The sequence below is a fragment of the Lithobates pipiens genome, unplaced genomic scaffold (assembly GCF_037356315.1).
Source record: "Lithobates pipiens isolate NorthernLeopardFrog02 unplaced genomic scaffold, aLitPip1_a1.2 Scaffold_19, whole genome shotgun sequence".
NCBI classification, from domain to species: Eukaryota; Metazoa; Chordata; class Amphibia; order Anura; family Ranidae; genus Lithobates; species Lithobates pipiens.
In genome coordinates, this window is record NW_027507764.1 from 587,878,822 (window position 1) to 587,892,884 (window position 14,063).

Here is a 14,063-nt window from a genome sequence, read left to right on the forward strand (position 1 = left end):
CAGTTCCTCCCCACCTTCACATCAGAGTTCTCAGTTCCTCCCTATCTTCACATCAGAGTCCTCGGTTCCTCCCTACCTTCACATCAGAGTTCTCAGTTCTTCCCCATCTTCACATCAGATTCCTCAGTTCCTCCCTACCATCACATCAGAGTTCTCAGTTCTTCCCTACCTTCACATCAGAGTTCTCAGTTCCTCCCCACCTTCACATCAGAGTCCTCGGTTCCTCCCTACCTTCACATCAGAGTTCTCAGTTCCTCCCCACCTTCAAATCAGAGTCCTCGGTTCCTCCCCACCTTCACATCAGAGTCCTCGGTTCCTCCCTACCTTCACATCAGAGTCCTCGGTTCCTCCCTACCTTCACATAAGAGTTCTCAGTTCTTCCCCATCTTCACATCAGATTCCTCAGTTCCTCCCTACCATCACATCAGAGTTTTCAGTTCTTCCCTACCTTCACATCAGAGTTCTCAGTTCCTCCCCACCTTCACATCAGAGTTCTCAGTTCCTCCCTATCTTCACATCAGAGTTCTCAGTTCTTCCCTATCTTCACATCAGAGTTCTCAGTTCCTCCCCACCTTCACATCAGAGTTCTCAGTTCCTCCCTATCTTCACATCAGAGTTCTCAGTCCCTCCCTATCTTCACATCAGAGTTCTCAGTTCTTCCCTATCTTCACATCAGAGTTCTCAGTTCCTCCCCACCTTCACATCAGAGTTCTCAGTTCCTCCCTATCTTCACATCAGAGTCCTCGGTTCCTCCCTACCTTCACATAAGAGTTCTCAGTTCTTCCCCATCTTCACATCAGATTCCTCAGTTCCTCCCTACCATCACATCAGAGTTTTCAGTTCTTCCCTACCTTCACATCAGAGTTCTCAGTTCCTCCCCACCTTCACATCAGAGTTCTCAGTTCCTCCCTATCTTCACATCAGAGTTCTCAGTTCCTCCCCACCTTCACATCAGAGTTCTCAGTTCTTCCCTACCTTCACATCAAAGTTCTCAGTTCCTCCCCACCTTCACATCAGAGTCCTCGGTTCCCTCCTACCTTCACATCAGAGTCCTCAGTTCCTCCCCACTTTCACATAAGGCCCCTTTCACACGGGACGGATCAGTAATGATCTGCCCCATGATGATCCGCTCGCTCAGCGGGGATCGCTCCGTTGTCCCTGCTGAGCTGGCTGCAGACAGGGCGGTCTCTGCACACTGTGCGGGGACCGCCCTGTCAGCTCTCCGCTCTCCTCTCTCCTCTCTGGGGATCGGATGAACATGGACCGTCTGTCCGTGTTCATCAGATCCGCTCTGCAGACTGATAGAAAAATAGGATTTTCCTCCGTCTGCAGAATCGGACAGTAGCGGAGGCGGACGAAATCGGGTGTCTGCGGATGTCCATAGGGATGAATGTATGCCCGTATTTCATCCGCAAACGGATGGATGAAATACGGACATATCGTCCGCATGTGTGAAAGGGGCCTTAGAGTTCTCAGTTCTTCCCCATCTTCACATCAGATTCCTCAGTTCCTCCCTATCTTCACATCAGAGTTTTCAGTTCTTCCCTACCTTCACATCAGAGTTCTCAGTTCCTCCCTACCTTCACATCAGAGTTCTCAGTTCCTCCCCACCTTCACATCAGAGTTCTCAGTTCCTCCCTATCTTCACATCAGAGTTCTCAGTTCTTCCCTATCTTCACATCAGAGTTCTCAGTTCCTCCCCACCTTCACATCAGAGTTCTCAGTTCCTCCCCACCTTCACATCAGAGTTCTCAGTTCCTCCCCATCTTCACATCAGAGTTCTCAGTTCTTCCCCATCTTCACATCAGAGTTCTCAGTTCCTCCCCACCTTCACATCAGAGTTCTCAGTTCCTCCCCACCTTCACATCAGAGTTCTCAGTTCCTCCCCATCTTCACATCAGAGTTCTCAGTTCTTCCCTATCTTCACATCAAAGTTCTCAGTTCCTCTCCACCTTCATATCAGAGTCCCCAGTCCCCCCCCCACTTCACATCAGAGTCCTAAGTGCTTTTTCCCCACCTTCACAAAAGAGTCCTCAGTCTGCCCCCCCCCCCCACCATTCACATCAGAGTCCGAAGTCCCCACCACCTTCATGTCAGCATCTTCAATCCCCCCACCTTCACATCGAGGTGACAGCTTCTACTTCGTGTTCTCCGGGGTCATCGCCATCACGCAGGATGAAGACGGCACCAGCGCCCTTCTGGACCCTGAACCCATCCTGCTCCACAAAGGGGCCAGCTTTGGGGTAAGCTCTGTCCCTGGTGCTCAACTACAAGACCTTTTGGAAGTGGTAAGATGGGAGGGGCTTCTGTATGCCGCTTCCTCGCCGACCGGTTTAACCCTTTAAATGCCACACTATGACTCTGCAATCGCATGCATTGGACAGTTCCTCCCTTCCTTCACATCAGAGGCCTGAGTTCCTCCCTACCTTCACATCAGAGTCCTCAGTCCCCCCCCCACCCTTCACATCAAAGTCCCCATTCCCTCCCCACCTTCACATCAGAATCTTCAGCACCCCCACACCCCACCTTCACATCAGAGATCTCAATCCCTCCCCACCTTCATGTCAGAGTCCTCAGTCATCCCCCCACCATCACATCAGAGTCCTCAGTCCTTCCCCCACCATCACATCAGAGTCCTCAGTCCTCCCCCCACCATCACATCAGAGTCCTGAATCCGTCCCCACCATCACATTAGAGTCCTGAATCCGTCCCCACCATCACATTAGAGTCCTGAATCCGTCCCCACCATCACATCAGAGTCCTCAGTCCTCCCCCCACCATCACATCAGAGTCCTCAGTCCTTCCCCCACCATCACATCAGAGTCCTCAGTCCTCCCCCCACCATCACATCAGAGTCCTGAATCCGTCCCCACCATCACATCAGAGTCCTCAGTCCTCCCCCCACCATCACATCAGAGTCCTCAGTCCTTCCCCCACCATCACATCAGAGTCCTGAATCCGTCCCCACCATCACATCAGAGTCCTCAGTCCTCCCCCCACCATCACATCAGAGTCCTCAGTCCTCCCCCCACCATCACATCAGAGTCCTCAGTCCTCCCCCCACCATCACATCAGAGTCCTGAATCCGTCCCCACCATCACATCAGAGTCCTCAGTCTTCCCCCCACCATCACATCAGAGTCCTCAGTCCTCCCCCCACCATCACATCAGAGTCCTGAATCCGTCCCCACCATCACATCAGAGTCCTCAGTCCTCCCCCCACCATCACATCAGAGTCCTCAGTCCTCCCCCCACCATCACATCAGAGTCCTCAGTCCTCCCCCCACCATCACATCAGAGTCCTCAGTCCTCCCCCCACCATCACATCAGAGTCCTGAATCCGTCCCCACCATCACATTAGAGTCCTGAATCCGTCCCCACCATCACATTAGAGTCCTGAATCCGTCCCCACCATCACATCAGAGTCCTCAGTCCTCCCCCCACCATCACATCAGAGTCCTCAGTCCTTCCCCCACCATCACATCAGAGTCCTCAGTCCTCCCCCCACCATCACATCAGAGTCCTGAATCCGTCCCCACCATCACATCAGAGTCCTCAGTCCTCCCCCCACCATCACATCAGAGTCCTCAGTCCTTCCCCCACCATCACATCAGAGTCCTGAATCCGTCCCCACCATCACATCAGAGTCCTCAGTCCTCCCCCCACCATCACATCAGAGTCCTCAGTCCTCCCCCCACCATCACATCAGAGTCCTCAGTCCTCCCCCCACCATCACATCAGAGTCCTGAATCCGTCCCCACCATCACATCAGAGTCCTCAGTCTTCCCCCCACCATCACATCAGAGTCCTCAGTCCTCCCCCCACCATCACATCAGAGTCCTGAATCCGTCCCCACCATCACATCAGAGTCCTCAGTCCTCCCCCCACCATCACATCAGAGTCCTCAGTCCTCCCCCCACCATCACATCAGAGTCCTCAGTCCTCCCCCCACCATCACATCAGAGTCCTCAGTCCTCCCCCCACCATCACATCAGAGTCCTGCATCCGTCCCCGACTTCACATCAGAGTCCTCAGTCCTCCCACCACCATCATATCATGGCCATGCATACACGGGCATTTACAGGCATATTAGAAGAGGAGTGTTAAGAGGCTGAAAAAAAACATCACTTGTGCGTTCAGGAGAGGAGTGTTTGAGTAGAAAAAATGGCGACGCACCTAAATGCCTGTAAACGCATGTAAACACGCCTAAACACTAAACTTCTATAGTAAATCCACCCGTTGATAAAGTAAGGCGTACTTTTCTTCCTTTTATAGGAAGTGGCTCTCCTGAAAGGCCTGAGGAGGAATGCCACGGTGGTCTGCATGGAAGACACGGAGTTCCTGGTGGTGGACCGGAAAGAGTTCTTCCAGAACAAGCTGGACCAGGAGCTGCAGAAAGAGCTGCAATACCGATTCCAGTTTTTCAGGTGCCTGCATGCGACTTGTGGTGACCCCACCAGCAGTGGCGACATACATCTTCTGAGGCTTAGGGATCCCAGACACCGTAGCAGATCAGACTCCTCCGGGTCAATGTTCAGCTTCACAGCGTCAGAACCTTTAAGCTGACCCACAGTGGCGTAACTAGAACCTTCAGGGCCCCGATGCAGGAAACCATGGCGGGCCCCCCCCCCCCCCCGACCTCCGGACAGGGCTCTTTTCTCCGAGCCCGATGGTGGAACACCAGGGCCCAGTCCCAAGTGGGTGGCTACTTATAAAGGAACCGATTTAAAAAACATCAATTACAGCCACTGTGCCCATCAAACGCCACCACTGTACCATCTAATGCCACCACTGTACCATCAAATGTCACTACTGTGCCCATCAAACGCCCCCACTGTACCATCTAATGCCACCACTGTACCATCTAATGCCACCACTGTACCATCAAATGTCACTACTGTGCCCATCAAACTCTGCCACTGTGCCCATCAAATGCCACCGCTGTGCCCATCAAATGCTGCCAGTGTACCCATCAAATGCTGCTACTGTACCCATCAAATGCTGCTACTGTGCCCATCAAATGCTGCTACTGTGCCCATCAAATGCTGCTACTGTGAATCCCCACCGCCCGCTCACTGTCTGCCCGCCACTTACCCTGTCTTGGTGGGGCAGCGGGTAACGGCCATGAGCGGGGTCCTCCATGCAGCTACTGCCATCCTCATCTCCCGTCCTCTCCTCCTGATGGGCATCCAATAGCTGCACCTATCGTTTCAGCCAATCTGGTGATGGGTAAAAGACCTGCACACCTGATTGGTGGAGAGGCGGTTCAGTGTTAGGAAAGTGAATATTAATTCACTTTTCTAACACACCTGGCTGGGTAGACTGTGAGCGTCAAGCATGGCGCTCGCAGTTCACCTATTTTGAAGCCTATTAGAGCCCATGGCTCTAATCAGGTGCTGCAAAAACACCCCCCGCCGCTGTAATTCAGGCACCCGGCACCCCAAAAGGGACCAGACACCTAAATATGGGGGTGGCAGCGATGGCCATGGATAGATTCCTGCTATGCTATGCATGAATCTATCCATTGGTCATAGAGGGGGTGGAACCTGTGCACCCTTTTGGATGCACCGCCACTGATAAACACATGCACACACACATGCATACATACACATACATATATGAACACACACACACATACATACAAGCATGCTCACACACACAAGCATGCTCACACACACACACACATACATGCATGCTCACACACACACAAGCATGCTCACACACACACACACACACATACATTAATTCTCTCACACACACACATACATGCATGCTCACGCACACACATACATGCATGCTCACACACACGCACACATGCATGCTCACACACACACACACACACATACAAGCATGCTCACACACACACACATAGAAGCATGCTCACACACACACACATAGAAGCATGCTCACACACACACACATACAAGCATGCTCACACACACACACACACATACAAGCATGCTCACACACACACGCACATACAAGCATGCTCACACACACACAAGCATGCTCACACACACACACGCACACACAAGCATGCTCACACACATACAAGCATGCTCACACACATGCACATACAAGCATGCTCACACACATGCACATACAAGCATGCTCACACACATGCACATACAAGCATGCTCACACACATGCACATACAAGCATGCTCACACACATGCACATACAAGCATGCTCACACACACACACACATAAAAGCATGCTCACACACACACACACATAAAAGCATGTTCACACACACATACAAGCATGCTCACACACACACACACATAAAAGCATGTTCACACACACACATACAAGCATAAGAAAAGGGAAGTTTGGGACTTTAAATGAAGCACTTGGATAGTGAAAAAAAAATATCTTTTAAAGCCATGTTTATTAGTTTAATTCAATGTTTAGTAAAAAACTACTCATTATAAATGAATCCAATTCATAGTATGTATAAACATTAAGACAATAAAAACATGATTTATAACATAATATATAGTATCCACATATAACTACACATGACAGTAATAAATAAATTGATTAAATAATGTGGCAGAGTAGTGCCCATGATAGCATATCCGACATCGACAAATATATGCACAAGGTGACTATGCATCCCATAGATATAAAAACAAAATGAAATTTGTAATAAATAGTCAAGGACTACTAAGTGAATGGTCAAGGACTTATAAGTGTGTTTCGTATATAGTGTAGCTAGGACATCACAATAAAAAGATTGACGCGTTTCGTGGGTGTCTCCCCACTCATCAGGAGCTAATGCTACCACAAAGTTCCTATAGAGAAATAAAAATTATATGAATAATGTACTGACCAATGGATAAAAATAAATTCATGAGAGTATATTATGAATAGGTAGTTTGGCCAAGGCGGACTCACCAGTCCGGGCGACAAGTGCAGCGTACAGCGGTGGGCGCTGGGCGGGCCAGGGACACACTGTCTCCACGGGAACTGAGGCGGCAAATAGATGGATGCGATATCCGGCGCAGAAAGAATGTACCAGCATAAAAGGGTGTACCCGATGGTGGATGGTGTGGTAAAAATGGAAACCAAAATATCTAAAAACAGATTAATAATTATAAGTATGCACAAAGCTAGTGTAGATGCTGAAAAAAAAAAATTAGAACATACAAGCATGTTCACACACACACACATACAAGCATGTTCACTCATACAAGCATGCTCACACACACACACACACACACACACTCATACAAACACAAATACAGTAGATAGTCTTATTAAAAAAAAAAACAGCAGACATTTACCTTTTGCTCTTCCTGCCGGGTACTGCACTCTAGGAGGAGACAAAGAGCACACACTGTGCTTTCACTAAGCCTAATGTGAGGAGCTCCCGCACAGTGCCGATTTCAGTTCGGCTGATGATCGGGGAGCTCCTCTCAGCCTCCCCTCCTATCGAAGAGTACAGGGGGCCCTCGGGCCCCCTGCAGCCAGGGGCCCGGTCGCCATGGCGATCTTGGCGACCCCTATAATTCCGTCACTGCTGACCCAGCAACACTGTAAGCACGTTCCCGAATTTCAGTGCGTCCTCCAAGCGAGTCACCAGCCCCTTCTGAGAGAACGGCCTTCCTCCTGGCTATATCCAGCGAGGGGCCTCCCCTAGGTCTCCTCCTTTGGCAGAGCTTCCTCCACACCAGGCAGGACAGCTTCAGGGCCACTTCAGCACACGTTAGGCCCGAAAACAGGCTATTGGGCCAAACAGCAGAGCTCCATCCTGCAGCGCCTCCCTAGGCCTCAGCTCAGGGGAAGAGAGCGAGCCCATGGCCAGTCCCATGTATTTATATCCTCCTCCAGCATGCACCAGTGCCATAAACTTCCTACTAGATTGGCTAAAGGAAATATAAATGTTCATAGCTTAGTTTTGGTTGTGAAATCTCATACTATGACCAGTGGCACCAGTGACATCTACTGGCGACAGTGAGAAATCACAACCCAACTTAAGCTTAGTTAAAAACCCAAGTGAAAAACTATACAATCAGTCTGAGCTAACTACAGCCCAGCCAAAAACTAAATTGACATAGTAGCCCCTGTTCTTCCTCAGTTTAGGCTAATGTGTATTTTTCTACATATTTTTGGTAAAAAAAAATGTAAAAAATGATGCAATAAGCGTATATTGATTGGCTTGCGCAAAATTTATAGCGTCTACAAAATAGGGGATAGATTTATGGCATTTTAGTTATTTTATTTACTAGTAATGGCGGTGATCAGCGATCTTTTTTTTTTTTTGTTTTGGGGGACAGATCGGACACTTTTGACACTTTTTTGGGGACCATTGACATTTATACAGCGATCAATGCTATAAAAATGCACTGATTACTGTATAAATTACACTAGCAGGGAAGGGGTTACCACTAGGGGGCGATCAAGGGGTGTAGTGTTCCCTGGGAGGTGTTTCTAACTGTAGGGGGGAGGGGACTGACTAGAGGAGGAGAGAGATCGCTGTTCCTGATCAACTAGGAACAGCAGATCTCTCTCTTTTTTTTTTTTGTGGGACAGATTGGACACTTTTGACACTTTTTTTGGGGACCATTGACATTTATACAGCAATCAATGCTATAAAAATGCACTGATTACTGTATAAATTACACTAGCAGGGGAGGGGTTAACACTAGGGGGGCGATCAAGGGGTGAAGTGTTCCCCGGGAGGTGTATCTAACTGTAGGGGGGAGTGGACTGACTGGAGGAGGAGAGAGATCGCTGTTCCTGATCACTAGGAACAGCAGATCTCTCTCTACTCCCCTGTCAGAACGGGGATCTCTCTGTTTACATTGACAGATCCCCGTTCTGGCTCTCAGTGGAGCGGTCGCGGGTGGCTGGTAGACATCGCTGCCGCCGGGTTACCTCTGGCACCGTGCGCGTGTGCGCCCACTGTATCTATTGCATGAACCGACGTACAGCTACGGCTATTTGTGTAATAGAGTCAACCTGCCGCAGTATAATGACGGCGGCTGGTCGGCGAGTGGTTAACAAAACAGAGCCTCTGGGCATTCCTCAGCTCGAAACATAAGATAGAGATGAAACATATTTCATAGAACTAAAAGAGTACAACAAAAAAAAAATCAATCAATCTGCTCGGGTCCACCAGGAGGGAGGAGTAATCAAAGACTATTACTGTATACAGGCACTCTCAACCAGGCATGTACTGGCCATTGAGAGTTTCCCGGTGGGCCGATGGCTCAGTGGGCCGGTTTCAGTGACAAAGTAATGACTCCCCCCTCAACTTCATGCAGTGATGTGAGAAAGATGAGAAAAATACAGAGGAGAATAAGTGAAATAATAAAAAAGAGGTTAGTGAGGACTCCTTATGTTATGCTACTTATGTTTTTTTGCACAATTGCATATAGTTTTATATACTGTTTTTGTGCTTGTTTGCAAAATGAAAGTGGGCTGGTCTGGATGAAGTCCAGGGCCAAATTTTTGTCCCAGTCCAGCCTTGGATGTAAGGATTAACACATGACCACAACCACCTCCAATTCAGTAAAGATTCTGTATATATGAGAGGACTCTACTAAAGGGCACTTGGGGCAAGGGGTAGTAAGGAAAGAGGAACCACACGGTGATGATATATCTTAGGATTCATTAGTATGAAGAGATTCCATCCACACTTTGTTGAACTTGGCTGGGCAACCCCCGTGAGGAGTTGGTGGCCTTATACAGTTGGATAGAAGCATTTATCAGAGACTTCCAAAAATGTAAGGAGGGGGGCCTTGTTCAATTTAACTACTATGGCTTTCCTATGTGTAGCGGCCATAACCCGTTGCAGGGCGGCCTTGACTTGTTGGGCTTACCGGTTACCTTCTCCTGACCTGCTCTTCCACTTCTAGGGGGTTCCCAAGGTTGATACCCAACGACTTGAACACTGACACAGATGAAGTCCTTTAAAAGGGGTTTTATTTTGCAGTAGAACTTTCATATAACACAGTCTCTTAGGGAACAGAGGGCACGGGGTGAAGAACTCAGGCACCTTGAACTGCAGGTCTAGCAAAGTCTCTATTTCCACCCAGAGAGTAGCCACTCGCAGCTGGGTACATCAAGGCTGAACAGATCTCTAGCCAGAGATCATGGCAGTCAGCACGTTGACTCAAACTTGAACAAATAACTAAGGGTGAACAGGAACCTTTTTCCTCTGTACCTGGAACGTTTCCCGCTTCCTTTGTGGTACTGGAAAAGTGTGAACTCATCAATGTCCTTCCCAACTCAGTAGCCAGGCACTTCTCAGGATGCCACTTGCCGGCCCTCCTCCGAAGAGTCCTCCCCCAGTCACTTCTACGAGCTGCGGTGTCCCTCCAAGCCGAGAGCACACCCGGACACCTTGAATCCTCCCTCAGTTACTGCGCCTCGGACCAGCCGAGTCCGAGACTCGGGAACAGACGGATCCCTACCCCAGACCAGACGGGTCTATCAGGGGCCACTGACAGGAACATGTTGCGGGCTGTCGAACACTTTGTGACCGGGACCCCTCACAGGGCTACCCCGGTCCTGGACCAGGCCAGACCACACGGGTCTCTCAAACAACTCCGGAACCCTAAACACGTGACCCACACCCGTTTAAGTACCCCCCCCCCAGACTCCTCAGCGGGCCCCGGCACTCCCACTGATTGGCTCCGAGAGGGCTGATACCCAAACATTCAACCAGGCCTGGTTCTGGCCTGTCATGTGCACCTCACCGTTCACATGACCAGGCAGAACCTCCAAACACAGCCTGGCCAGACTGGTGTTAAGGCCAACCTACATAATCATCCCTCAGAACCTTTACTGTTCTGACGCCAAAAAACTAAATTTACAGGCGTGTGACATTTGATCCCAACCGCTACACTTGCGTAGAACAGCAGTAGATCTATCAGGGACTTGGTTGCTCGTAGGAAAGCCAAGGAGCCCACAAGGCCGAGCAAGCATACTTCCACGGTCATAGGGATGGGAATAGTAGTTAAAGAGGAAGTAAATCCTGATGGGTGTTACTTCCTCTTTCATTCCCTGCAAAGGTAAAGCATAATGGACTACTATGCATCGCATCGCATCGCATAGTAGTCCATTATGTGTCACTTACCTGACATAGGAGCCAACGATGTCACCGCTGTCCCCTGTAGTCCAGCGCATCCATCTTCTTGGTGGGTCTCGCTGCTCCGAAGCTGTCATTCGGCAAAGCCACGATGACGTCACTCCCGCGCATGCACACAGGAGCCGCCACTCGCGGCGTAGACATCGGTGCCTGTATTTCGGCAAATATCTCCTAAACCGTGTAGGTTTAGGAGATATTTCTTGGACCTATAGGTAAGCCTTAATCTAAGCTTACCTGTAGGTCAAAGTGTGTTGTAAGGGTTTACAACCACTTTAAAGAGGAGATAAAATTAGTAACTTCCTCCCAGAATCCCCGCATTTGAGGGCATGACCAAAGCATATGTTTGAAGTCAACTAGGGATGAGCTTCATGTTCGAGTCGAACATATGTTCGGCTCGAACATCGGCTGTTCGCCCGTTCGTCGCGAATTCCGAATGTTATGGGCCGTTCGCACCAAATTCGTGTGGCGCTCACGGCCCATAATTCACTGCGATGGCGCAGTGCATTGCTGGCTCATGATTGGCCAAGCATGCACTGTGACCCCGCATGCTTGGCCAATCACAGCGCCGGCAGCGAGGAGAGCCATGATTGGCCACAGGCAGGATGCCTGTGGCCAATCATAGCTCAGGCTGTGGCCTTGTGTAGTGTGTTGGCATCTGTAGCAGTTAGTGGGTGTTCTGTGTACCTTCAACACAATACACACCGATCGTTATCGGCCGATTTTTCGTTCTTGCTCTTCTGTAGTGGTTGTTGTCTGCGTGCCCTGACCGCAGTATACACCGCTATATTCACCTATATAGCTAGCGATATATCTATCTTTTATAATAGAGCTTGCAGTCAGTAGTGTTAGGAGATAGTGCGTGCTGTCTGCGTGCTCTGAACCCAGTACACACCGCTATATCCACCTATATAGCTAACTATCTTGCTCGTTTTAAATAGAGCTTTCAGTCAGTGTTAGGAGATTGTGCGTGCTGTCTGCGTGCTCCGCTTGGGCACCACATGCTTGACCAGACATATGTTGACCTGCCATGCAGCTCGTTGGCAAATGTACCTCAAAGACCCACACCAAAGAACAAAGCGGACCTCTCCTTGCTCCTCATCAGCTGGGATCTCCAACCCCACTAGACCTTCAGTCCTCTCTGAAACCTGCTCTGAGAGGAATGAAGGTGTAGAATTAGGTGTGTCACAGCCAAGTGCTTCCGGGAACTCTGCTAGCGGTACACCCACGTCCGATTATAGCAGGCAAATGTCCCTGCCCCAGCTGCTGGACCGGCGAAAGAAGTTCACTCCCAGCCATGCACATGCCCAGCGGTTGAATGCTAGCTTGGCTAAATTGCTAGCACTTCAACTGCTGCCTTTTCAGTTGGTAGACTCGGCCCCCTTCCGTGAGTTTGTACAATGTGCGGTTCCTCAGTGGCAGGTCCCCAAACGCCACTTTTTCTCACGGAAGGCGATTCCGGCTCTCTACCGGCATGTGGAAGGCAATGTCCTTGCCTCGCTGGACAGGGCGGTCAGCGGTAAGGTGCATATTACCGCTGACTCATGGTCCAGCAGGCATGGACAGGGATGTTACCTGTCTTTCACGGCCCATTGGGTCACTCTACTGGCAGCTGGGAAGGATGCAGGACAAGGTGCAGTAGTGTTGGAGGTTGTTCCACCACCACACCTCCAAAATGCTACTATTGGTTGTGACACACCTCTCTCCTCCACCCCCTCCTCTTCTTCTTCCTCCATGGCCTCTTCCAGTGCTCTGTCCTCAGAACCAGCAGTGCTCAGTAGGCGTTCCAGGGGCTATGCAAGTACGCAGTCAAAACCATGCCATGCCGTGCTTGCGCTGGTTTGTTTGGGGGACAGGAGCCACACTGGGGCGGATGTTTTGTCAGCTCTGCAGGGGCAGGCCGAGAGGTGGTTGACACCACGCCAGCTTAAGCCAGGAATGGTGGTTTGCGACAATGGCACCAACCTCCTCTCCGCCCTCCGACAGGGACAACTGACCCATTTGCCCTGTGTAGCTCACGTCATTAACCTGGTGGTGCAGCGGTTCTTGGGCAGGTACCCGGGCTTACAGGATGTCCTGAAACAGGCCAGGAAAGTCTGTGTGCATTTCCGCCGATCATTTAATGCCTGTGCTCGGCTGGCTGAGATCCAAGTTGAACCTGCCCAAGAACCGCCTTATATGTGACATGCCCACCAGGTGGAACTCAACGTTGGCCATGCTGCAGCAGCTGCACACGCAGCAGAGGGCCATCAATGAGTACCTGTGCGACTACGGCACCAGGACAGGGTCAGGGGAGCTCGGTATTTTCTCACCACGCCAGTGGGGCATGATCAGGGATGCATGCACTGTCCTGTCACCGTTTGAGGAGGCCACAAGGATGGTGAGCAGTGACAGTGCATGCATCAGTGACACTGTACCTCTTGTCCACCTCTTGGAGCATACGCTGCGTGGAATAATGGACAGGGCACTTGAGGCAGAACAGAGGCAGGAAGAGGAGGACTTCCTTGCCTCTCAAGGCCCCCTTTATCCAGACAGTGTTCCTGCTGTGCCACCCATCACACAGGAAGAGGATGAGGAGGAGGAGGAGGATGATTGTGGCAGCACGGAGGTGGAGGCTGGCACTCAGCATCAGCAGCAGCATCAGTCTTGTAGGGATGATTTACAGTCCCAAGAAACCCGTGGACTTGTACGTGGCTGGGAGGAGGTAGCTGCGGATCATGTTGTCCTTAGTGACCCAGAGGACTCCGGACCGAATGCCTCAGCTAACCTACGCTGCATGGCCTCCCTGATCCTGCAAAGCCTGCGGAAGGATCCTCGTATTCTTCGGATCAAGAAGAGGAACCATTACTGGCTGGCCACTCTCCTTGATCCACGGTACAAGGGTAAGGTTGCCAAACTTATCTTGCCGTCGCAAAGGGAGCAGAGGATGAGACATCTCCGGGAGGCCTTGCAGAAAGGTCTGTGCA

The 14,063-nt window shown here is 50.4% G+C and overlaps 1 protein-coding gene across 2 annotated transcripts in view; it reads left to right on the forward strand.

Annotated features, from left to right (window-relative positions):
• Window positions 1-14,063, forward strand: part of LOC143997746 (cyclic nucleotide-binding domain-containing protein 2-like) — a 117,245-nt gene that overhangs the window by 59,820 nt on the left and 43,362 nt on the right. For both annotated transcript variants that reach the window (XM_077493539.1, XM_077493538.1), the window contains exon 6: window positions 4,275-4,426. In XM_077493539.1, the coding sequence (XP_077349665.1) occupies window positions 4,275-4,426 (152 nt within the window). The remainder of the gene's footprint in view (window positions 1-4,274; window positions 4,427-14,063) is intronic.